The sequence below is a fragment of the Falco biarmicus genome, chromosome 3 (genome assembly GCF_023638135.1).
Source record: "Falco biarmicus isolate bFalBia1 chromosome 3, bFalBia1.pri, whole genome shotgun sequence".
Lineage (NCBI taxonomy): Eukaryota > Metazoa > Chordata > Aves > Falconiformes > Falconidae > Falco > Falco biarmicus.
In genome coordinates this window covers 109,993,275-110,016,580 of record NC_079290.1, presented here as the reverse complement: position 1 = coordinate 110,016,580, position 23,306 = coordinate 109,993,275, and the positions used below count along the sequence as shown (strand labels likewise).

The 23,306-nt window shown below is 43.9% G+C and overlaps 1 protein-coding gene across 4 annotated transcripts in view; it reads right to left on the bottom strand.

Moving 5' to 3' along the window:
- The window catches only part of SPEN (spen family transcriptional repressor), a 71,069-nt gene that overhangs the window by 41,039 nt on the left and 6,724 nt on the right, over positions 1-23,306 (bottom strand). For all 4 annotated transcript variants that reach the window (XM_056333761.1, XM_056333762.1, XM_056333763.1 and 1 more), the window contains exons 2-3: positions 7,392-7,712; positions 3,568-4,044 (exon numbers count right to left, since the gene is read on the bottom strand). In XM_056333761.1, coding sequence (XP_056189736.1) covers positions 3,568-4,044; positions 7,392-7,712 — 798 coding nt within the window. The remainder of the gene's footprint in view (positions 1-3,567; positions 4,045-7,391; positions 7,713-23,306) is intronic.

Here is a 23,306-nt window from a genome sequence, read left to right as displayed (position 1 = left end):
AATCACTAACACATAGAACAGTAAGAAACATGTCAAGCCATTTGACATTACAAAACTGAATAAAATAGCACAAATTTTTTTTTTAGTGCATTAGAACACCCCGACAACCAGTCTAGAAAAGATAATTTTCTACAAAGAAAATGGGGGGGGGGAGGGGGGAGGGCTGTCCAGGAGGTTGAGCAGGGCACAAACAAAACCTGGTTTGTTTCCTATGGGATCAGACAGCTTCCATGCATATTCAGCTCCTTTCATGACACAGTACAGAAAATATGTTTGCTCATGTATCATTTGTGGTGCATGTCTGAATCAACAAAATCACATTAAGGCTTCTGGTGGAGGAAAATTTAAGTATTTTTCAAGGGGTTTTTTAGTCTTTCAAAGTGGTAAAAAAACCCCCAACGACCCTTTTCCGTAACATGGCTGGGGAATGAGAAATCTCACCCGAAGAAGCCTTCAAAACACAAACTCCTCCTCACATCTGCACAGGTGACGCTATCTAAGATAACAGCGCCTACAGAAAACAGTCACGTCCACCAGCTTCCCCGCCTTAGCCTGGTGGGCAACTTCTGAGAGGCCACAACATACACCAAATAAAGTCCTGCTTCAGAGAATACATTTCATTGTTACTACCTTCTTTTTGGTCTTACCTTCTAAATTACCCCTTTGCAGCTTCCATTAAAAACCTCCTCTAAAGGCCTCCAAATATACACTTAAAGCGAAGGTTAGCTGAGATCCAATGCAACAAACTCCAAACCTTTATGAAAGAAATGCTTTTTTTTTTTTGTTTTTTAAAGAACCTGCAGAGCATCTTTCCTCACATCCAGAAAATCACCTCCATTTAATGAAAGTCATGTTTACATCACACAGCTCTTTGAAAACCACAAGGAACGAAGCCCAAACTTCTCCTCTGCCACCTTCCTGCTAATTTTTCACAGCACCTGCAGGACGGTGCCATGCACAGAAACTCTCACAAGTGTTTTAAGACCCATGAGTTTCCACAGGCTCCACATTTGGCCCCAAACATTCACCGGAGCATGAGTAAGAGACCCACCTCTCCCAGTGAGCACAACTCGTTTTGCCTTTTCCACCCTGCCAGTGGAGAGACAGACAGGACGAGACTTGAGTGACAAAGTTCTTGAAGACGTACGATTTCAGAAAAATTCAGTGTCTTAAAGACACTTAATAATTTCACAGTGTCACAAAATCCGCCATTTCCACTTATAATAAAGCCCTAAGAGGATCTCCAATTTGCTAAAATCCCCAAGAAATACTACAGGAATTACAAGAAGTAATTCTTCTTCAGACAGTAACAAACTGTCCTTAGTTGCTCCAGATAAATCCCACCCTAGAAATGAAAAATATATAGGGAATTTGGTAAATCAGTCTGGGGACGGACACAGACAGAGTTTACTACCCAGGATATGGAGATGCAAATAAATTTCTGCCTGATCTGGGTATGTGAAACCCAAATATACTACACAGCGAGTACCACTAAAAAGGGGGCAAGGCAGCTTTTGCTGCCCACAGGGTACGAGGGGCTTACATATTTACAGTGCTAAATTTGAAGTGTGTTAAAAATTAAACAGAAAAGTCCACTTGTGCTTTAACAGATTTCAAGGCCAGGTGGGGTTCTGCTTTACAAAGGTATGTTTAAATGTTTATTATCTAACTCATTGCTTAGAAACATGTAAAACTCCTTTCTGATCCTTCAAAAGGAAATATACTATCCACCAGATTCCATTACTTGCTCTATTGAATTTACTGTATTAATAAGACAAAAATGTTTATTTCCCTTTCCTTCCAGAGTAGTGTCTAGTTTTCCATTACTACAGCTAGAAATTGCCAAGAAAACGAAATGCTGAAGCACAGCAGATGCTGGTTTTCTTCTGATTACATCTTAAAACTTTGTTCCAGTGGGATCATATTTAGTCCTCTCAAACTCAGAGCCACATTTCATCCCGTCTCGACATCCCAACAATGACATTTTATAAATATTACAAGTTTCCTGGACTCCCTTCTATCCATTCTGCAATAAGCAAAGGAGCACCAGTGGTTTTTTCCTGCTTGATTTTAAAAAAAAAAAAATACCTTAAATGTAACCAGGCCTCCTTTTAATTCATCTTCTCAAGGTGGATTTTTTTTTTTGGAGACACCTCTGGAAATCTCACCAATGTTTTTTTTTTTAAGCTGTAGTGTGAAAAGCTTTCACTTGTCTTCATTTTTTGTCTTTAAAGACAACAAAAGGGTTGTCTTTATCTAAGTGCTAAGATCTCATTGAGAGGTGTTAGAAATAAACAAACAAGCCTTTGAGGCAGCCTAAAAGTGGTCTCAAATACTCTAGAGGTCCACTCTCCACCTGCTCTCCAGCCAAGACAGGACCTGGATTTCTAAATCCAGGAAGAGGAAACAATAATTAAAGGTAGTAAATAAATCTTTGCACAGTTCTTTAGACATCGGTGGAGTGGGGAAATCAGAAGAGAAGAAACTAATTCCTTCATCTTCACTTCTGTACGCTATCCCCAGCATCAGCCCATCTAACCCTTCCACAAGGTCCAATATTCAAGCAGGTAAGATTTTGTAATAATTAGCTTGATTACAGAGTTGCCAGTAGTAAAATTCCATTCATAGCAATAATTGAACACTAAGTATTTATTATACTGATATACTTACTTACTTAAAGAATATTTTCAGTTTTGGAAAAGAACTGGTATGCAAATGAAACGTTTTCAACTCTGCAAACCCTTCCGAAGAGCAAAGCTCTTCGCCAAACAGAGTGCAAAACATTTACGGGTGCAAGTAAACCACTCTTAGGGTGAATTTACTCTTAAAAAGTGAAATATCCAAGAGGCATTTCAACATGAATTTTCAAATTGTTACAAGAAATACAGCAATTAGCTCTAGCACTTTCCCTATCCACCCCCACCTGTAGTTTATAAAGCCACACGAATACAGAAATATAGCACTTAATACAGAACCAAGGACATGAGTGTATCGCTAGGAAATGCGTACTTGGATTTTTATTTTTTATTTTTTTTAGTTCAAGTCTGCAATTTTTGCTGCGAGGCAAAAGGCAACACATCAACCTTTTAAATGTCAGCAGCAACAGGGAATGAGAGGAGACTGAACAATACCACTCATCATTGCCGAAAGTATTTTAAAATGCATCCTGTAAAAAGTAGTTGACCTTAAAATTTGCTTATTTCCTCGTTTAAGCAAATAAAAGCGTCACCCCGTTCTCTGGGGACGCAGGCAGCAGCCAGGGTGTAGCCAGGCCTTGTGTCCCTACACCCCCGCTTTGCCTAGCTAGTGCCTTACGGATGCTGCGCAGATCCACCGTGGAAAATAATTAACGACAGCAAGAGCATTCCCCTCGGATCTGTTTCGTGCCAACTTAGCCTTTTTACATTTCACACCGGTTTACTTCTACATCAATGAATAATGCTTTGCCACAGAACACCTTGTATTTTCACAGCCCGGGCTCACAACTCCTCACCGTGCCTCAGAAAACAACCCGCAAAACCCACGGGATGGTCACTTTGGGTCGGGCAACAAGCCGCAGTGCCCTACCTGTCACTGCTGGTACTGCTGCTGCTGCTGATGGAGTCGCTGCTGGAAGATCTGCTCCGGGATCCGCTGCCACTGGGGGAGCGGGTGGGTCTGGACGCCTGGCTGGCCAGCCTCTGCGGGGACTGGGTCCTGGACTGGGACGAATGCGGCGACCGACTCCTGCTGTGCTGGTAATTCCTCTCTGGCCTTCTGCCTCGTACCTCCCGTGTAATATCATCCCTGTAGATATCCCTGTGTACCACACTGGGCAATGTAAACTGCTCCCGGGCCCTAGGTTCGTAACGGGGGTCGTGAGCATCAAAACGGTTTGGGCTTCGACTCCGAGAAGTATAATAGAGCCCATGTTGTAAAGTCCGCTCTCGAGGATCTCTATAGTAATCCTGATCGTAATGTCTTGTCCGATCAAATCCTCCCGTCCCCCGCTCATGGTGTCCATAGGCACTATGTTCATAAGCACGCTCCCTGTTATCTGAAGCCCTGCATTTAGGAAGGGGGAAAAATACTTCATCAGAAAGGGGCAAGCACAACTAAAAGCAAATCATGCAAACATTGATGTCAGCATTGAACTTATTTTTGCAACTGCTTCTCCACTAGACAGCAATAACCTATCAAGCAAACACTGACAAACTTAAAAAACATTTTACTTGACTCCAAAGTTATAGTTGTATACGATAAAGCTGAGCGATCATTTTGTTTTAATCACAGTATTGGGCTTTCATGACCAGCATCTTGCCTGCACAGGAAAAAAATACTGCCTTCCAGTGCAGAATCCTCATTTAAGTTGTGTTTGGGTTTTTTCTTTTTCTTTTAAATTCGGTAAACAAGAAAAACTTCCATGTTTGTGGATATCATAATTAACTTCCCTCACCTCCCCCTCCATTTTTGCTTGAGAGCTTCAAAAATTTTTCAGGAATTTGGCAATTACTGGAGCTCTTCTTGTGCAAAAATGGCATCGCAAATTGGGCTGTAGCCATGAAAGCCTCCGTGCAAAGCATGACCCAGAGGTAAGAAGCTGCTTTCAAAAGGGGTAGCATAACCCATAGAGAAGGCCCAGAAAATTAGGGTTTTCTTGTTGCTGTTCTAAAATATTTCATCCTCTTAGAGGAAATTTGGATTTTATCAGATTGCTACACTCAATTCTCCTCAAAGTTGCATACACTAAAGAAACACCTCGGTTACTAATGTCAGACTACTTAAACTGCAAGGATGCAGGCCCCCAAAAGATACTAAGACCCTACACAAGGAGTATAAATTTTCAGCTGGTGTTTTTATTTGTTCAGACTGCGACTGTTACTGCAATCACAGAATTTGCATCTTCACAAGCACGCTACTTTCAAGTAACTACAGTCCATTTTGTTTCAGTATTTCAAGCGTTTCGCATGTCAATTGAGAAAGGCTCTATGTTCTAAGAAAGTTAGTGTGATCTCTCAAATAGAGATAGTAAAACCGACAGATAAAGTTAAAAGAACGTTACAAATAGTTTAGTAGTCTAATTTAGACAAGTACCAGGACGGTATGTCCAAGTTACGTCTGCAAAATGAAAGATCAAGAATGATTACATTGAATGTTTAAAAAATAATTGCAAAATTCTAAATATGTCAGGGTAGCCAAAGTTAATTTAAAAATTTAATTATCCATCTTACAAAGGACGTTTCAACCTTTTTTTTCTTTTTTCAGCTTTCTCTCTCAGATTCTTCCTTCAGAATCAATTATTAGTCACTTCAATCCCCTGAATCCTAATAACCCAATTGTGCCTTGTGCTTCCTCCTCTCCTGCATCACAGGTCTGTCTTCTATTTAAAATGGCAGAAATATTGTGGGGATCTTTCATGAACTGAAAATGGTATTTGAATCTTTTTCAATTGGCATCTGGGGAGGTTCCTTCCATTCCTCCTCCAAGGAATTGCCAGGTCCTTAATCCTCTAAATGCATTCATCCTCTGCTCTTAAATTATAGCTCATTTTCAAGCTTTCTACACAGCTAGCTCATGTTTTGCCTGCATTTTTTTCTCTCACATTATATGTAAGAAACTACCTAACCAATGCAACAGGATGTCATTAACTTATCTATCCGCTTGAAATTCATTGTTGCCTTTCTGTTTCCATTATCTCTTGCTTGCAACAATGGCATTTTGAAAGGTATTTCAGGAGCTGGCACAGAAACATGTCTCCCTTCCCCCCCCCCCCCCCCCCTTTTGAAGGACCAAGATAAACAGTTTTATAAACGATTGCATTTAGCATCCTACAAAGTGTTAATCAGTGAAAGCTGATTTAATGAGGTAAGAGAAAAAGCAGTATTTTCTAGAGGGTTACTGCTATATAGCTGACATAAAAGAACAAAGTCCTTATCCATGAAAAGGACACAGAAGACAGACAGAGGAGCTAGCAGAGCCGAAAATCTAATGGCTACAGTGCTTTTTTGATTTATCTATTAGTACTAGGTACTACTGGAGTTAGTGGAAAGAGAGGGTTTGACTTGGGTTAGGAGAGGGGCTAATATACACAGGGCAGGACATACCAACCTTTTCCAAGTGTGGAAACACGACCTATATTCCCAATTAAATCTAGGGAGAGAATTGTGAACATAACTTCCCCAATTTTGGCCCCTCTTACAGGGGTAATCCACCTTCTTAATGGGCAAGGGTGTCAAATGATATTTTAGATGAACCAACAAGAAAAAAAAAATCTTAGTGACAAGACAAAAAAAAAAAAATTCCACTGGAAGGAAGTAGTCCCAGACTGAAACCGTAACTCTGAAACCCCCAGACTTCTTTCTTGAGACAGTAGGCACTTAAATAGATCCATTATTTTAATTTCCAGCCCTATGTCTGAATCAAGCAGCTGGTAGAAGATCACCCAATGCACGAGGGCACTCATCGCTGCTGGCCAGCAGGCATCCTCTAGCCGCCTTTGTAACCATCCAGCCCAGTCATTTTTCACTGGTGTATCCACAAACTGGTATTAGCACCACGTCCTTAAAACTAAAGTATGTTTAATGTGGAGTAGCAAAGAGCTTTTTAAGAGACTAGATAGTAATCCACTCCCCATGGCTACTGGCGTCTTGACTGTATACCATCCAATAAATTCAAGGCAGTAGTTCTTATCCCAGCATTTAAAAAAAAAAAACACACTATAATTTCCAAAATTTAGTAATGTCCATCATCTCTTTTTGCCAATACCATCAGAAAGAATAATCCCAATAACTTGGAAATGATGTAGATCCAAAATGGAAACATCACAAGCTGCCTTCGGTCTTCTCCATCCAAGCGTTATTTCCATGGCTAAGTGTTGTCTGTAGAATCCAAGGGACTGCATCATTAAAGTCTACTAGAAATTTTGTGGTGACAATCCAATTAACATACCAACTGCGTATAGCGAGAACTGAGAACTAGGCATCAAGCTTTCACAGAATTTTAGGTTCTAGTATTCCGAAGATACTCCATAGAGAACTTCACCACATGTTGTAGAGTAAGATAGCTCCATCTGGCAGCAGGGATACATCCGAGCAAGGCCTTAATATTATCCAAGAAATGGAATCATTACTTCTAGAAAAGAGTAACTCCAATATCGATGCTGGCCAAAGGAAATCTTCCATCTTAAAACCACCTTATTTCAAGTGTAGATATCCAACCAGCTGCAGAAAACATCCTCTATGGATCCACAAGGTACCAGCCACTGGGATACAAATCACTTCCGTTTCCAACCCAAAATAGGAAACATAGATAATTCCCAAAATTTTAAATCCATCTGGGGGCCCTAGATACGAGTTTGTGTTTCTCACCATATCAAATACAAAATACCTGCCTAGAGAAACCTTGGAACTTACCCATCAAGTCTCCGCTCATAACGTCCTTCCCGTGCATGAAGCGATGGTGGGGGGCCGTAAGTGGGCCCCCCCCCACCTCCTCTGAACCCAGAAACCTCTCTACTACGAGATGCTATGGAAACTGTATCATCCAATCCCCGAGCAGCACTGGGAATGGTTCCTGGTTCATTATAATCCGTCCGTAGGTCTCTATCTCCCATTTTGTTGACAGAGTTGTGTGCCTTCTGCGCGCTTTTGATGTCCACAAAATCCACAAACGCTGCCACTCCGCCTTCCGACCCCCTCTTAGGGAGTATTTTGACACTTTCGACACGTCCATATCTGGAAGAAAAGCAAAGCAGAGCACAGATGTTAGTGCTGGTAGAAAAAGACCGCATTTAATAACATTGCCTCCTGCAAAATCAACATCAGTTTCAAACCATTTGCCCTTCCCATACGGCAGGAAAAATCAATCTCCAAGCACAGCAGAGGTTAGAAGACATGTTTCCAAAAAGAGGGGAAAAGCCGTTTGTAAAAGGGAAAAAGCTGTTTAAACTTTTCGTCACACTTAAAATTCCTCTCTTTCGCTTAGCCTACCATGAGATTGCCCTTTTTATAATAACAGAGCAACAGCAGCTGAAGAAATAGGTATTCGCAATTAGAGCAGCCCCTCTCATTTTTAATCTGATGAGCAAGACGTAATTAAAACAAAACTGTGCCACAACAAGTAAAAATAAAGACATCCCGACAATTTTCGTAAGAAAAAAAAATGACCTTGACACAGCAATTCCACTACTCTGATGTATATTTAATCCATTCCGCACTAAAACAAAGTCTTCATTCTGATCCTCACTCCTGATCTCAAACCCACCTATTCACAACAACCTCAGAGGACGCTTTTGAAGCACGGCCAATACAGGCACCCCCGCACTGGGCTGCTTCTGGGGTTCAACTTTACACCCCGCACCATGGACCAGGCCACGCAACAGCCACATTGAGGAAAGCTGGCAGGACCGTGACGCCACCCTACTTAATGTATGTTAAGTAATTGCAACATGGGCACTCACGGATGAGTAAACGTCTACATAAAAAAATAAAAATAAACATGTTTGTGCACACAAGAAAACACGATGTAAAAATGTTTTTAAGTAACTCGCATCAACTCATAGGAGAATGGATAAAATGGAATGTATGAACACAGCAACATTTTAAAACAGCCGAGAAAACTGCAGGTCACATTTTGATTGCTCATTTCTCTCAGCCAGGATATTTTAAACAAAACAGGTAAGGGCTTTTAACTGCAGTTATTAATCCATGGCAGAAAGAGGCAAAAAGCGTGGTTTTCAATGTCCTGATGAACAGGAAAGGGACACACAAAATCAAGAAATATCTGTAAACTCTATGAAGAATTATTGCAAGAATTTTTTATTCATGAAGGCAGCACAATGTTGAACAGACATAAGCAAATCTTAAGCAAGAAAATCTGTTTTCAGCTATACACATAGGAAAAAGCTACTACAGTTGCCTCTCTGGGGAGCAAACACTGTCCGGACCTGCATCTGACTCTGGTTTATGCACGGCTTTCCATACACCTTAAAATTTCATCATTGCTGTTGGATGACTAATCCGTAAATACGATTTGAAAACCTGCCTCGCTGACTGTTGGCTTCTCATGCCAACCCGACCTACTATACTCTATACGTGATCTGGTTTGGATTTAGATCTCATTTTTCTCTGGTTTATACTCCACCGAATGCAGCATTAAGGAATATGTGCACAAAAGAGAGCATCTTTCAAGTCAAAAAGCACCTTGTTAGGCATAAAGGTCGCATATGGAACACGTTCTTGCTTCTAAGCCATCCAGAGCCGAGCTTGCTGCCTTTATACTCATAGGTACAGCACGGCGACGTTAATTCTCATGAGTTTCCTAACCTGCGATACCAAACTGATGCACTGCTTCTTTTTTATTCTAATTAAAAGCTGCAAGGTGCAAATAATAGTAAATGGTACTGCAGGAAAGATACTTCTCAAAGTCTGCACTCTTCTGACACTGGATACAATTATCTTGCCTTGAAGGCAAGATTTAGAAAGACCAGAAAAGTAGAAGATATGGTTAATAAAATCTGTGTGAGGACAAAAATGGTCTAATTGGACGTGGCACACGTAGAGAGACAAGAAACAGAAAGGAAGAAGGGGGAAGAAAAACAGGAAAGAGCCTATTTGAAAAAGTGTTCATGCCATGAATGAACATGACAAAAAAATATGAAAAACAACAAGGTATCCTAGTTAACATCACCCTTTAACATGTATTTCAGTGCCAGTTCTCTGCAGACAACACAGGAAAGATGCAACGGGACAGAGTGCGTGCTCTAACCCTCACAGCCATTCTTGTAAATAACACAGATACAGAAGTGACTGGTTAGAACACGTACTTTCCTTTTGCTCACTGTTTACACATTCAGTTTCTGGCAACATGAGCCCCTACTTTGTCTGCGGTCTTGGAGGGGGTGGGGATATATGGTATCTTAGCTCTACTCAAAAAAACTAAAATCCTAATTGACCTTCCAACTACAGTAACCACAGCCTACCTCGTACCAAGTGCTGTCTGCCAGTTACATCAGAAATGGGCTCCAAAGGACTTCCCACTCCCCAGCTTGACAATTCTTTTATTTCCCCACTCTGAAATCCTAACATGTGTATGTTGTTGTAACATACATACAGACCTCAGTTATTTTTCTTTTGCTGCAGAAGATCCAGAATGTGTTAAAATGTTCAAATATTCAAATTAATGCTGCCCAGAAAGACACAGAACATCAACGTAATGTGGTCCCCAGATACCAGGAAAATCACCCAGCAAATGCAGCCAGAGCTTAATTTTTATATTGGGAAAAGTATACTTTGGTTGCCATTCATTAAAAAATTATTTCTTTTTTTTTCCCAAGTAAGAAATGGATGGGTGATGCTACTACTGTATTCCATTGCAGCCATGGTCCTAAATCACCCCACTCGAAGACGGCGCGTTTTAATCCATCCGTTATCCAGATACATAAATATACGCCGCGCTTTGGTGTCCTGCACCATACCCTTGACAAGCCCTGAGGATAATCTGTGACAATCGTCTTTGCTGAAAGCAAGGGAGGCAGCTGGGGGGAGGAGAAAGGGAGCAGAAGGGGGGGGATGAAAGAAAACTGAGGAGAGAGCCCTGAGTGTTCAAGGACAGCTGCTAGAAGAGGAAGGTTTGCATTTTCCTTGCCCCAACGTGGTCCCGTGATTACACACATCCTTCGGTCCCCCACCGTGAAGATTAATCTGTCTAGTGATCTGACCCAGCCCCACCCGTTGGCATCTCTCCGAGCTGCTCCTGTCTTGGCAGATGCTGCCGGGAGGAGGACCGCATCGAGGGGAGAGGAGGGGAGATCTGCAGTGCTGCATCACCAGACGGGTTTACTGCAGCAGAATAATACATTATGAGGAAAAAAAAAAAGAAAAAGAAAAGAATTTCTGGAGGGCCAGGGTAGGAGAAGCAGCAATAACGCCACGTTTCATTACGCAGATTGCAAGTTAAGGCAAGATGGAGGCAACGTGCTCCGAGGAGCAACCTTTGTCCAGATGCCGAGGGCTGGGAAGAGGAGACAAAAGACAAGGGGAGGCATCACCACGACCTTTGGTAATGTTCGCAGAGCGGCTTCTCTCAACCTTCATCTCCTATCTTTATACCTGTGCGTCAGCCTTTTCCAAGAAGGCTGCATTTTGCAATCGCTGGCAGCCCGAACAGAAAACAGAGACATGTTCGCTCCGCTCCAAATCCACAGACCCTAACGAAAACAAGGCTTTTTAGTGCCTCTTCCCATCTGCAACTCATGCTGATTAATCATTAGCTCCATATCGTAATGAAGGTGGCCGAGGCCGTATTTTCAGCAGGGTTTACAGTTCAACCAGAAGCAGAGGAGATGAGGACGTGCAAGAGCTGTTATGTCACCAAGCCCCTCCACGAGCACAGCACAACTGCAGCACTCAGCTGTAAACACAAATCTAGTGGCCCTTTCAGAAAGAAAAGAAAAGAAAAGAAAAAAAAAAGTTGCTCGATAATCACTGCTTGAACAAAGCCACGCTAATCCAGCTTTTCAGACAAAGAAAAGGAATTCATAATTTAAGCATTATTGGTTTATTCACTGTAGATCAAAGCACCTCTATATTCGAGCAGCTGAAATGTCCCTGGGCTCTTGGCATGGCTGTTTGGCATGCTTCTCTCGCTTCCAGCCCTTCCTCCTCCCCAGCTCTTCCTCCCGTACCAGCAGAGAGCGCGGCCAGGTTGGGAAACGCAGCCTCCGCCAATGCAAGGCCGGGCTGGTTCCTCCTCCCCAGGGGTGGATGTGTCACCCAGACACAGCCAAAGTCATCTCTTACCCTACAACTTTCCCTACTCAGGGGTATCAGCACCCTTGCCTTTCCATTTCTAATTAATCATTTCATCTTGGGTGCTTACTCCAAACAATTTTTCTGCACAGTCTCTGCTATTCCCAAGCAAAAGCATTTTAAACAAAGGATGGACTATGAGAAAACTGCACAGCAAATATTTAGTATGCAAAGGCTGCCATTCAGCTGCAATATTTTATAAACTGATTAGGATCTTTATAGGATGATCCATACACAATAGGGAAAAGTAGGTTGAAATCGAGGAGACGTGCTTTTTTAATTTAAACCATATCCCACTTTAAACCATATTACTTCCCTATTTCTCATACCTAGCTCCCTCCGAGCTTGTCAAGACCTTTTATACCCAGCCATTTTCATTACTGCAGAATTCCACAGGTCAGCCACGTCCTAGTCTAAAAAATTTCATTGTGTTTTTATTTAGAAGCCAGCACAACACTACACTCCAGATACTACTAAATGCGAGACACACTGCAAGATCAAAAACAACACAATAGGGTTTTTTGTGCTTGTTTCTGCACCGCTCATTAAGAACATGATTTGACAAGACATCCTGATAAAGCAGGACATCTGAATATTTTGGACTCATTTGCATTCACCTTGACTAAAGCCAGGTATCTTTAGCCATCTGAAAAGCAGGGATGATTTTTCCATGCCACTATCACGCTCCTTCCCCCTCCATTATTATATAACCCAGGCAAGCCCCAGCCTGCATTATTCAGTAAAACGTTCGCACAGCTTGAAGCTTTTCTTGGCCAATTGCATTCCTCTTGCTTTGTTGTTATTTCATAACAAAATAATGTGACCTGAAATAATGTGTTGTATCCAGATGCCTGCACCTCTTCTCCTCATTCTTAAACTCCAAGTCAGTCCAAACACCCCACACCAGGGGCTACTCCAGTCCTGCATTTCCCCCTGCACGAAGCAGACCTGCTCCAGGTACAGGGCAACGCAAGATGTGCAAACACCAGAGCTGCCATAAAGCAGGTTGCGATGGCCAGCTCCGCAGGGGTTTTTACTTTTACCCAGGCTGCCGAGGCCTGCTGAACTCCATCAGCATCAGTCCTAGGCTCTTCTGCTATCATGGACGTTCATTTCAGCATCTAAGAACTCAGCCCAGCGCAACAGCACATGCACCTATATAACACGCAAAATAAAGACACCAGAAGAGCAGCAAAACCCACTGCAGTGCAGTCTTACCAGCAGCAGGACACCAAGCCATGGTGACAGCTATCCTGGAGAAATCCTGCTCAGAGTTAAGCACCAGCTTCCAGTATCACCAACTCACAACATGAACTGCACAGTGAGCGCCTCCCTCCCACGCCACTAACAAAAGCGGTGTTTAATATTCACCGCTGTAAAAGTTCCTAAGCCAGCAACACAAAGGGACTCGTGTCTTTACACAGGCATTTGCAAAGAATAAGGCACTGTAACTGATCATGAGAGCATTAATATAGTAAATAAAATACACCATGTAAGAGTTGTAACATGCTTGGCCTGAGAAGATGATATACCACCACATTCCATGCTTCATATTCATTATAGCCACATACTTTACTTGCCACAAAAAATATTTACACACTTCTAAGTTTTAGTTTTGCTTTTTTTTTTTCCAGAAAGGGAATTTCACATAAAGAGTGGTATGAGATAGTATTTCACCACCTTCAGACCTGAGTGGCACAGGTCTTTGGAATTACACTCTGCTTCAAGTAATGCAGAGTATCAGTTCAGAATCTGACAAATCATCACGTGCCTAGCATAGAAGGAAGACTTGAGAGCTTACAGACAGAGAAGAATAAAGGAATCTAAACAAAAAGGGCTCAAAAACACACAGACTGCATTATTGGGTTTGGGTCCAATCATAAATACAGTAGCTGATCTGTTGAAGACAGCAAAACCTAACACAGACCATGAAGAAGCATGTGCACAGGGTTGGGATGAAAATAACGCAAATTAATTTAAATGTATCTTGATAGAAACAACAAGAAAAATTCCAGATTTCTGGAAAACTACATTTTAAATCAACTTTAACAAACACGGGGAACTGTCACCCGATGGGCCACAACCACTTGCCTCTGTAGGACTGTCACTCAATCCCGGAGAATTTGTCAAACGATATCTCAAATGCTTAACAACAAATATGGCAACGTACACACGGCCGCTGGCCTTCGCTAGCAGCTGCGCGTAGGGGAGACCAAAAGGCAGTATTTACTACGAACAATGTAATGTGATGTCTTGTTACTAAGGGCCTGATCCAAAGTCAGCTGAAGGCAGAAGCCTTCATTCCCAAGGGCACCAGACCCTGCTCTGCATGGACCCAGCACCCCAGAACGCTCAGGACAGCACGAATCCTTCACATCAACACGCACGCATTTCAGCTGTATCCTGAAAATTGAAAACTGGCTATTCAGGATTGTGGTGAAAATACTGCAAGTATTTATCTAATATACATATGCACACGCCCCTCTGAAGAGCCCGGCAGCACCATTTTGTAACACTCCTCCAAACGCCTGATCTTCCCCCAGTTTTCTGAAGAAATAGGTTTAAGTGACAAAACCCACTAGGACGAGGGTAGCAGCACAAAAGCTGCCAGCAACGTATGGAGCACTTCCAGCCGCCTCTAGAGGAGATTCAATGTATGGTGTTGGCTCTCCTTATCTCCAGCTGCTACACTGCATTAAAGACCGCTAAAAATAAAACAAATTAAATGCCTCTCCAAATCTACATTTATGGCACAAATTCATTCAGGTTAGAAAAGACCTTTAAGATCATCAAGTCCAACCATTAACCCAGCACTGCCAAGCCCACCACTAAACCATGTCGCTAAGTGCCACATCTACACATCTTTTAAGTACCTCCAGGGACAGTGACTCCAACACCTCCCTGGGCAGCTGGTTCCAGTGCTTGACAACCCTTTTGGTGAAGAAATTTTTCCCAATATCCAATCTAAACCTCTCCTGGTGCAACTTGAGGCAGTTTCCTCTTGTCCTGTCACTTGTTACTTGGGAGAAAAGACCGACCACCTTACTACAGCCTCCTGTCAGGCAGTTATAGGCAGCGGTAAGGTCCCCCCTGAGCCCCCTCCTCTCCAGCCTAAACACCCCCAGTTCCCTCAGCTGCTTCCCGTCAGACTTGTGCTCCAGCCCTGCTGCCCATCCTTGGACACGCTGCAGCACCTCCGCAACCCTCTTGTCATGAGGGGCCCAAAACTGAACCCAGGATTCGAGGGGCAGCCTCACCAGCACCGAGTACAGAGGGATGGTCACTGCCCCAGTCCTGCTGGCCACACCATTTCGGACACAAGCCAGGATGCTGTTGGCCCTCCTGGCCACCTGGGCACCCTGCTGGCTCGCATTCAGCCAGCCACTGACCAGCACCCCCAGGTCCTCTTCCACCAGGCAACTTTCCAGCCACTCTTCCCCAAGCCTGTAACTTCGCATGGAGTTGCTGTGACCCAAGTACAGGACCTGGCACTCAGCCTTGAACCTCATATAATTGGCCCTGGTCCAGACCCCTCTGCAGAGCCTCCAGCCCTTCAGCACATCAACGCTCCCCCCAACCTGGTGTCATCTGCAAACTTACCGAGGGTGCACTCGATTCCCTCATCCAGATCATCGATAAGGGTATTACAGAGAACTGGTCCCAACACCGCGCCCTGGGGAACACCACGCCTGACTGGCCACCAGCAGGATGTAACTCCATTCACCACCACTATTCAGGCCTGGCCATCCAGCCAGTGTTTCACCCAGTGAACAGCACACCCACCCAAGCCATGTGCAGCCAGGTTCTCCAGGAGATGCTGTGGGAGACGGTGTCAAAGGCTTTACTAAGATCCAGGTAGACAACATCCACAGCCTTTGCCTCATCCACTAAGCAGGTCAGCTTGTCACAGAAGATCAGGTTCATCAAGTAGGACCTGCCTTTCATAAACCCACGGTGACTGGGCCCGATCACCCGGTTGTCCTGTACATGCCGCATGCTGGTGCTCAGGATGCTGTGTTCCATAGCCTTCCCTGGCACCGAGGTCAGGCTGAGAAGCCTGTAGTCCCTGGATCCTCCTCCCTGCCCTTCTTGTAGACAGGTGTCATATCCACCAACTTCCAGCCTGCTGGGATCTCCTTGGTTAGCCAGCACTGCTGATAAATGTTGGGGGAGTGGCTCAGCAAGCACTTATCCACCAGCTCCATCAGTGCCCTCGGATGGATCCCATCCAGACTTGTACATGTCTAAGTGGTGTAACAAGTTGCTGACCATTTCCCCCTGGATTATGGGGGCTTCATTCCGTTCCCCATCCCTGTCTTCCACCTCAGGGGCTGGGTACCCAGAGAATAACTGCTCCTACCATTAAAGACCAAGGCAAAGAAGGCCCTAAGTACCTCAGCCTTTTCCTCACCCTTTGTCAGTCACTATGTTTCCCCCTGCATCCAATAAATAATGGAGATTCTCCTTAGCCCTCCTTTTGTTGCTAATGTATTTATAGAAACATCAATTACTGTCTTTTATGGCAGTAGCCAGATTAAGTTCTAGTTGGGCTTTGGCCCTTCTAATTTTCTCCCAGCATAACCTCACAACAGCCTTGTAATCCTTCTGAGTTGCCTGCCCCTTCTTACAAAGGTCATAAACTCTCCTTTTTTTCCCCGAGTTCCAGCCAAAGCTCTCTATTCAGCCAGGCTGGTCTTCCCCGCCGGCTTGTCTTTCAGCACATGGGGACAGCCTGCTCCTGCACCTTCAGGATTTCCTTCTTGAAGGATGTCCAGCCTCCCTGAACCCCCTGGACCCTCAGGGCTGCCTCTCAAGGGACTCTGGCAACCAGGCTCCTAAACAGGCCAAAGCCTGCCCTCCAGAAGTCCGAGGTGGCAGTTCTGCTGACCACCCTCCTTACTTCAATGAAAATTTAAAACTCATTATTTCATGATCGCTGTGCCCCAGATGGCCTCCAACCATCACATCACCCACCAGCCCCTCTCTGTTCGCAAACAACAGGTCCAGAGGGCACCTTCCCCAGTGGGCTCCCTCACCAGGAAGGTCCCTCCCGCACGCTCCAGGAACCTCCTGGACTGTGTCCTCCCTGCTGGACTGTATTTCCATCAGACTCCTGGTAAGTCAAAGTGCCCCACGAGAACAAGAGCTAGCGGTCGTGAGACTTCTCCCAGCTGCTTACAGAGCATTTCATCTGCATCTTCACCCTGGTCGGGTGGTCTATAATAGACTCCCACCAAGGTATCTGCATCGTCAGCCTTCCCCCCGATTCTTGCCCAGAAGCACTCGACCCTATCGACACCATCGTTAAGCTCTAGACAATCAAAACGATAACACACAGCGCAACCACACCGCTTCTCCTTCCTTGCCCCCTTCCGAACAGTTTACAGCCGTGCCCTGCAGCACTCCAGTTGTGCCAGTCACCCCACCATGTTTCCACAATGGCAACTATGTCATACTCTTCCTGCCACCCAATGGCTTGCAACTCCTTCTGTTTGTTACCCATGCTGTGTACATAAACGTGCCCATGTACATAAATGTGCCCATGGTGTACATAAATTAATGTTTCTGTAACAATAAGCTATCGTGTGCAGCTGGGATAGCACTCTGGATGATCACAAGTAGGGAATCTCGTCTGCGGGCAATAAATCCACGGAGCGTAAGGCTTTGAAAACCTTTACCTTCCCAAAACCAGGCAAAATAAAAGCTCCTCGTATCACAAGCAGCACTGGTTTTCAGGCCATACTGAGAACAGACCTTGTGACAGCAATGATTCAGAAACATGCCCTAATTACCAAGCTCCCATAATTTTCTAGATTGCAATCTGAGATGCTTTAAAACCTGTTTAGAGTCATCTTTATTGGCTGCACAACCTCTGGGGGGGAGAAAAACAACGTTCTTCAGGGCATTCTCTGCGGCTTTCCTCCTAGCAATGAGGATCTTCAGGGAAACCTCAAAATTTAGGAGCAGAAATGATCAACCAGGTTATGGAGCTCAGTCAAACCGCTTACGTGACTGGGGCAAGTCCTCAACGTGACGCTTGAAACTCTCCCCTCCCGCCCCACTGCCCAAATTACTCGAACCCAGACCACTCTTGGACTGCGCAGCTCCCTTCAGCCCCCAACAGCACTCAATGGGAAATCTCCCAACTCTGACTACAAACAGGGGTTTTGTTAATGCGATACAGCACGTGTTCCTGCCACGCACTGAAAACAGCTAGGGCTTTGTCTACACTCGTAATCCCTCCCTAAGAGATGACAAAGTAGGAAATTAAAAAGCTAGCATAGGCACATTCACTGATACTTCTGATACCTCTGTCATTTAAGAGCAACATGCTCAACATATCAGATAGTCTGGTAGATAACTCTGTGCTGAAATAAGCGCTCGCTTCTTGCTTTACAGCTCTGCTGAATGCTCCATGTTAAGACACAAAGTAAGAGTGGTTCCTAATTAAAACATCTTAATTTATGTCTTTATTGCAAAGTCACCATTTGGATACTGCTGAGGTATTAATATACAAATGAACTTCTTATGTACACCAGAGAGGGAAGAAAGAGAATATCGAAAAGTTTATTCACGTCTGCTACTGTTGGTTAACAACTATTTCTTCCAACAGTCAACATACCAAGAAATTTTTCTACAACGCCCACGACAAAAAATTCTAAGGTGAAACTTAGAATACAGACATGCTCATTCCCTGAGACACTGATCAGTTCCACCGCAACATCCTGACAACACGACACAACATTCAAAAGGAGTCCTAGCGACATTTCCACCTAGGACAAAGACGACAGAGGGGGGAGAGGAATCCATGCTTTGGACAGTGGGATTACACAAAGCTGTATGAATAAAAAAAAGCCTCAGCTTGACCTCAGCACTCCATGCAACATCTAGCTGGGCTACATTTAATATCCTCGCCCAAGTCAGCAGTTCCGCTGCCTGCAACGTCAGGCGAGCCCAGCATTGCATCAGACAGTCCGCAGGCTGCAGTCAGAAAGCAAATCCTGACGGAACTGTAATGAAGGGCTGAACACAAAACTACCAAGTTAAAGCCATGTAAATGTAGCTCAACGATACAAGTTCCTCGTTCGCATGGCCACCTCAGCCAGCCAGAGAAGAGGCAGCAGCTCTGTTATTAAGGAACTTTTCCTAGTTGCCACTCCTGTACAATTAAGAAAAAGCATACAAGCATCTGTAGCAGGGCTTACTGGTATATACATTATTTAAAAAAAAGAAATCAAAGTGCCTTTGTGAGCAGAAATAATGAAGACTCATTTCTTATGGATGCATGTCTTGAGGTCGAATTCTCCACATCCAATAACTGCCAGTTCCCACTGCAGCTTTTCCCACGGTCAGGAACACTTCTCTCCCATGTGGATTCTTTAATGTCTAATAAGGGTTGCACTCTCACTGCAGCTTTTCTCTCCATGGGGCCACTAATCAGGTCTCTCTCCTCTATTAAAACCGCTTGTTTTCACAAAACACCAAGGAACGTCGTATCTCTGAGACTGTGAGTACACCCTTCGCCCTTAAGTTTAGCTGAAACTGGCTAATGGGTTCAAAATTCATTAGGGAAGATACATATGCACAGCAAGATGACATCAGTCTTGCTCTCCAAGCAGATCAGAATAAATTCGTAGAAGTCTGAAAAGGTTACAAAAATTTGTAGACACCCTGCATGTTCAGTTGTGTTGTATCAAGCACAGTGCACTGTGATTCTTTATCCACCAACCTACGTACACAGATGTGCAGTATCACGTTACTACATGCTAGAGACAGAGCTGCTGAATTCCATCTCCACAGCATTTTTTCTTCCAGCTTAAAGCATAATCTGCAGATTTGCTTCAAAAATACCGGTGGCGATAGGCTACACTAAATGCTTTCTGCAGAGGAATTGCTCAAGCCTGTTCTTTTGCATGACTGATTTTAGGATTTGTTTGGATTCGATTTTAAGAACACGCTGCATCACAACTGTAGCAGAATCTCTTGATTAATCAAGTTTTTCATTCTTACATGAAAGGGTAATTCCCCATCTCAGTTTTGCTCCTCCAAACCCTGCTTTGCATGTATTCGGCAGCAGATGGAGGAAAATGCAGAGTCATAACATTATGGTCTCGCTGCCATGCTGCAGAGTACTTTAAATATGTATCATCTTAAGGCTTCGTAAGTCTTGGTGCTCACTGGTTCATACTTCTCCAGTAAAACACAAACTTTACAACCTCTTCTCCAAGGTTTTGTACATTTTCCAGGAAATGGTTATTTCACAAGAAAATCAAGTTTATCTGTCTGCAGTCTCTTAGACCATCCCAAGTGACAGGATTGCTCTTCTCCTTCGAACCACAACTAGATCTGAATGAGGGACCAGCTTCAACTCAGTCAACAGCTTTAACAATTTGAAGTTAATTTCTGATAGAAAGCAGTGACAGATCCAAGGACTCGCAGTCAGGCCACCAACCCCAAAAGCTCACCTACTACTCCTGAAAGGTTACCACCTTGAAACCAGGGAAGAAAAAATGCCCCACCACTCTGAAAAAAAAGTCAGTTCCCAGCCAGTCCAGCCTCTTCCACAAAGCCCTGTCTTCAAGCTGCCCAGCCACTCCCGTACTGCCACACCAGCCAGTCACCCAAACACAGATGTGCAAATGTTACTGCGTTGGTTCGTGACTCACTGCTACCATCGCCCTGGAGAAAGTGCTTGGTCCTGTGACTAAACCAACTGGCAGCACAATACTCGTCGTGAGCCAGGCATCAGCCCAAGGAAATCAATATTCCCTGCTGACAAGCGCCCAGCACACACTCAGGTGTTCCGTCTGCAGTGACTACCTGTGCTCTAGGCGCTTTCTCCATCAGTAAGAGCTTAAAACTTTCCACAGCTGAGCTCCTTAGCCAGCCAGATTTTAATGGCTTTTCTTTCGATGCAACTTGAACTCAAGGTTTCGCTAAGCTAAGATGAAAACTGGCTAGCTTGAATTTCATCGCCAAAATGTTTCTCACTGCAGTTTTAGGAGCTGGCCACAGCACAGAATTCAGCAAGCCCTTCTCTCGAGGTGTAGGGGTACTACCAGACCAACAGCGCTCCTCCTGCAGTTAAGACACAGCCAGGTACACCACCCCATCTGCAACACAACCAGGCACATCACCATCACCACCAGGGAAGATGCTTCCTCATTTTATGCTATTCCAGTCACCAGCTTCACCTTCAAATGCTTGTTTTCAAAAAACACAAGCTAGGCAAGAGCATGCCTTGCCAACACAGCCAAGGGACTGTAATCTCTGAATGGATGCAGAGGAAGAGAGGCTTCCTGAGCTCAGCTGCTGCCAAAAAACGGTGTATCTCACTGTACCCACAACCAGCCTATCATCTACAACATCAGTGTTGAAGTCATTTTTATTTTTTAAACGTGGCAAGGCTTCTCTGCTATTAACACTTCCAATGAGTTGTTTTAGAGTCAAGAAAGACCAAAGGTTTATTTAAACTTTGATTACAATGAGGTTACTGTGCAGATCGTTAGCTGTCTAGATGCGTATTTAGCTGGCTTTCCAAGAGCAGTGTCTCACACATACAAGTACAGAGCCCCTGAAATTAAATCAGATGTTGATTATATATACAAAGGGAGATACTTATCCATCCTGAGCTTTTATTCTCCTCACAGTTAGGACACTAATGAGGCCGGAAGAGTTTTTTCCTCCAAAGATGTCTACTTTAAACATACAACTTGGCAATTTATTTTTCTTATTTTGCCCTATTAACTATTACACGTCACCCACAGCTGCCACAGAGAGCCTAAAGAGGGAACATTTAAATAAGCCTCTATGCGCTTTTTGGCAGCCGTCACTATTAATGAGGACGGGAGGTATTCACACGAGCGGCAAGAGCAGATGGACCACAGCTCCGTGCTTTGTGCCGTGCGGAAGCGGCAAGCATCTCACCAAAGACACGTACACTGCAGTTGGGGAAATCTCTGACAGGGACACTGGGTTACTCTCAATGAATCCCATGGACGGAAAACCCCACCAGCTCAGTTCTATACCTGGAAGAAAACTGAAGGTGATTCACCACTTGCCAAAAAAAACCCACCAAACTTAAAATCTGGCAATAGTATTTTTATTGAGCTAAAGGATCATTTCAAACCCAGCTTTGATTGGATGCCTGGCCACCTTTGTGACAAGAACCTGGTTTGAACCCAGCTCTGATTTCCTACCACATCAGGGGATAACAAAAGACATGCAAGCTCGTCTATTTGGATAGAGGAATATCCAAGAGGAACACACACACACACACACAAGTCAGCACTGTCTCCTCGCCACCTGTAGCCATCGGTATCCAACAGACAGCAGTGCAGATCATCTATTCACACTCCTTCCAGAGACATTCAGTGGAGATGAGAGTGCGTTCAAGGCACTCTCATCAGATTTGGAAGCTCAAGCTTCAGATCTAAGTGCACTTAAAACAAAAACAAAACAAAAAACCCCAAACCAACAAAAAAAAAAATCCCACGAAAAAAGCACTTTAAATTTTATGTTGCTAAGCTTAATTAAAAAGGGGAAGAAAAAGGAAGCAAAAAAGCTCCCTTTTGTTCTTAAAAGCTGCCCGAGTCTTTAAACAGAAAGCGGTCATTAAGACAAGACTGCTGCTCTTCTCCCATGATTAGTTTGTCTGAGCGGAAAATTGATGTTCCTTTCACATCCGAATTCTGCTGCATTCTCACCCAAGTCACCATGAGCATTTGGACCTCGGACAAGGCACGAATATACAAACTATAGCACAGAGCCAGCCACATGCCATGCTGCAGGACACACTTCCAAAAAAATCCAGCCCAAGAAGGATGTTGTTTCAAGTGCATTCAGAGGCACTGCCTTCATATTCAAACTATCCTGCTCACAGATCAGGCAGCAGCAGGCCCTGGAATAAATCCCAGTATATTTATGAAAAGTCTGCAACAACGTTTATTTTTCTACTAAAGGATGTTATCTTCACACGCAGGATTTTACAGATTGCACGGGACAATTACAGAGTGTTAGTAGGTAAAACAATAACTATGGAAATGCAGAAAACAAAGCTGTTGCTGTGTTTTATTCATCATACAGAAGTCGTCATCACATCTTAATATATTACTGCAGAACAGCACCGGAGACATTTTTTCAGACCCGAGGAGAGACCAGAGCTGCCATTACTCACCAGGCAGACAGAAAGGCGAAACCTCCTGCGCTACCCTGGTGTGTACAATCACCAGGTGGGAAACACTACTGACTCCTTAGCTTGGGCGGCAGGGGGGGCAGGGAAAGCAGCTTTTGTCTGATTTTCATTAACTGTTCAAGTAGTCTTCAGAACACTACAAAGACTCATGCAAAGGTAAGCCGCGAGGCTGGTTGTACACTGAATTTCCATCTTCAGGCTCATATTCCTCCCACGAGATTTCTAAATCGGCATGCTGAAGATGCAGCTAAACTCAGAATCTTATTATGGAGAGTAATCATATTTTCTAGTTTATTCCTCAGTTCATTGTTTAGGAATGTTTGCCC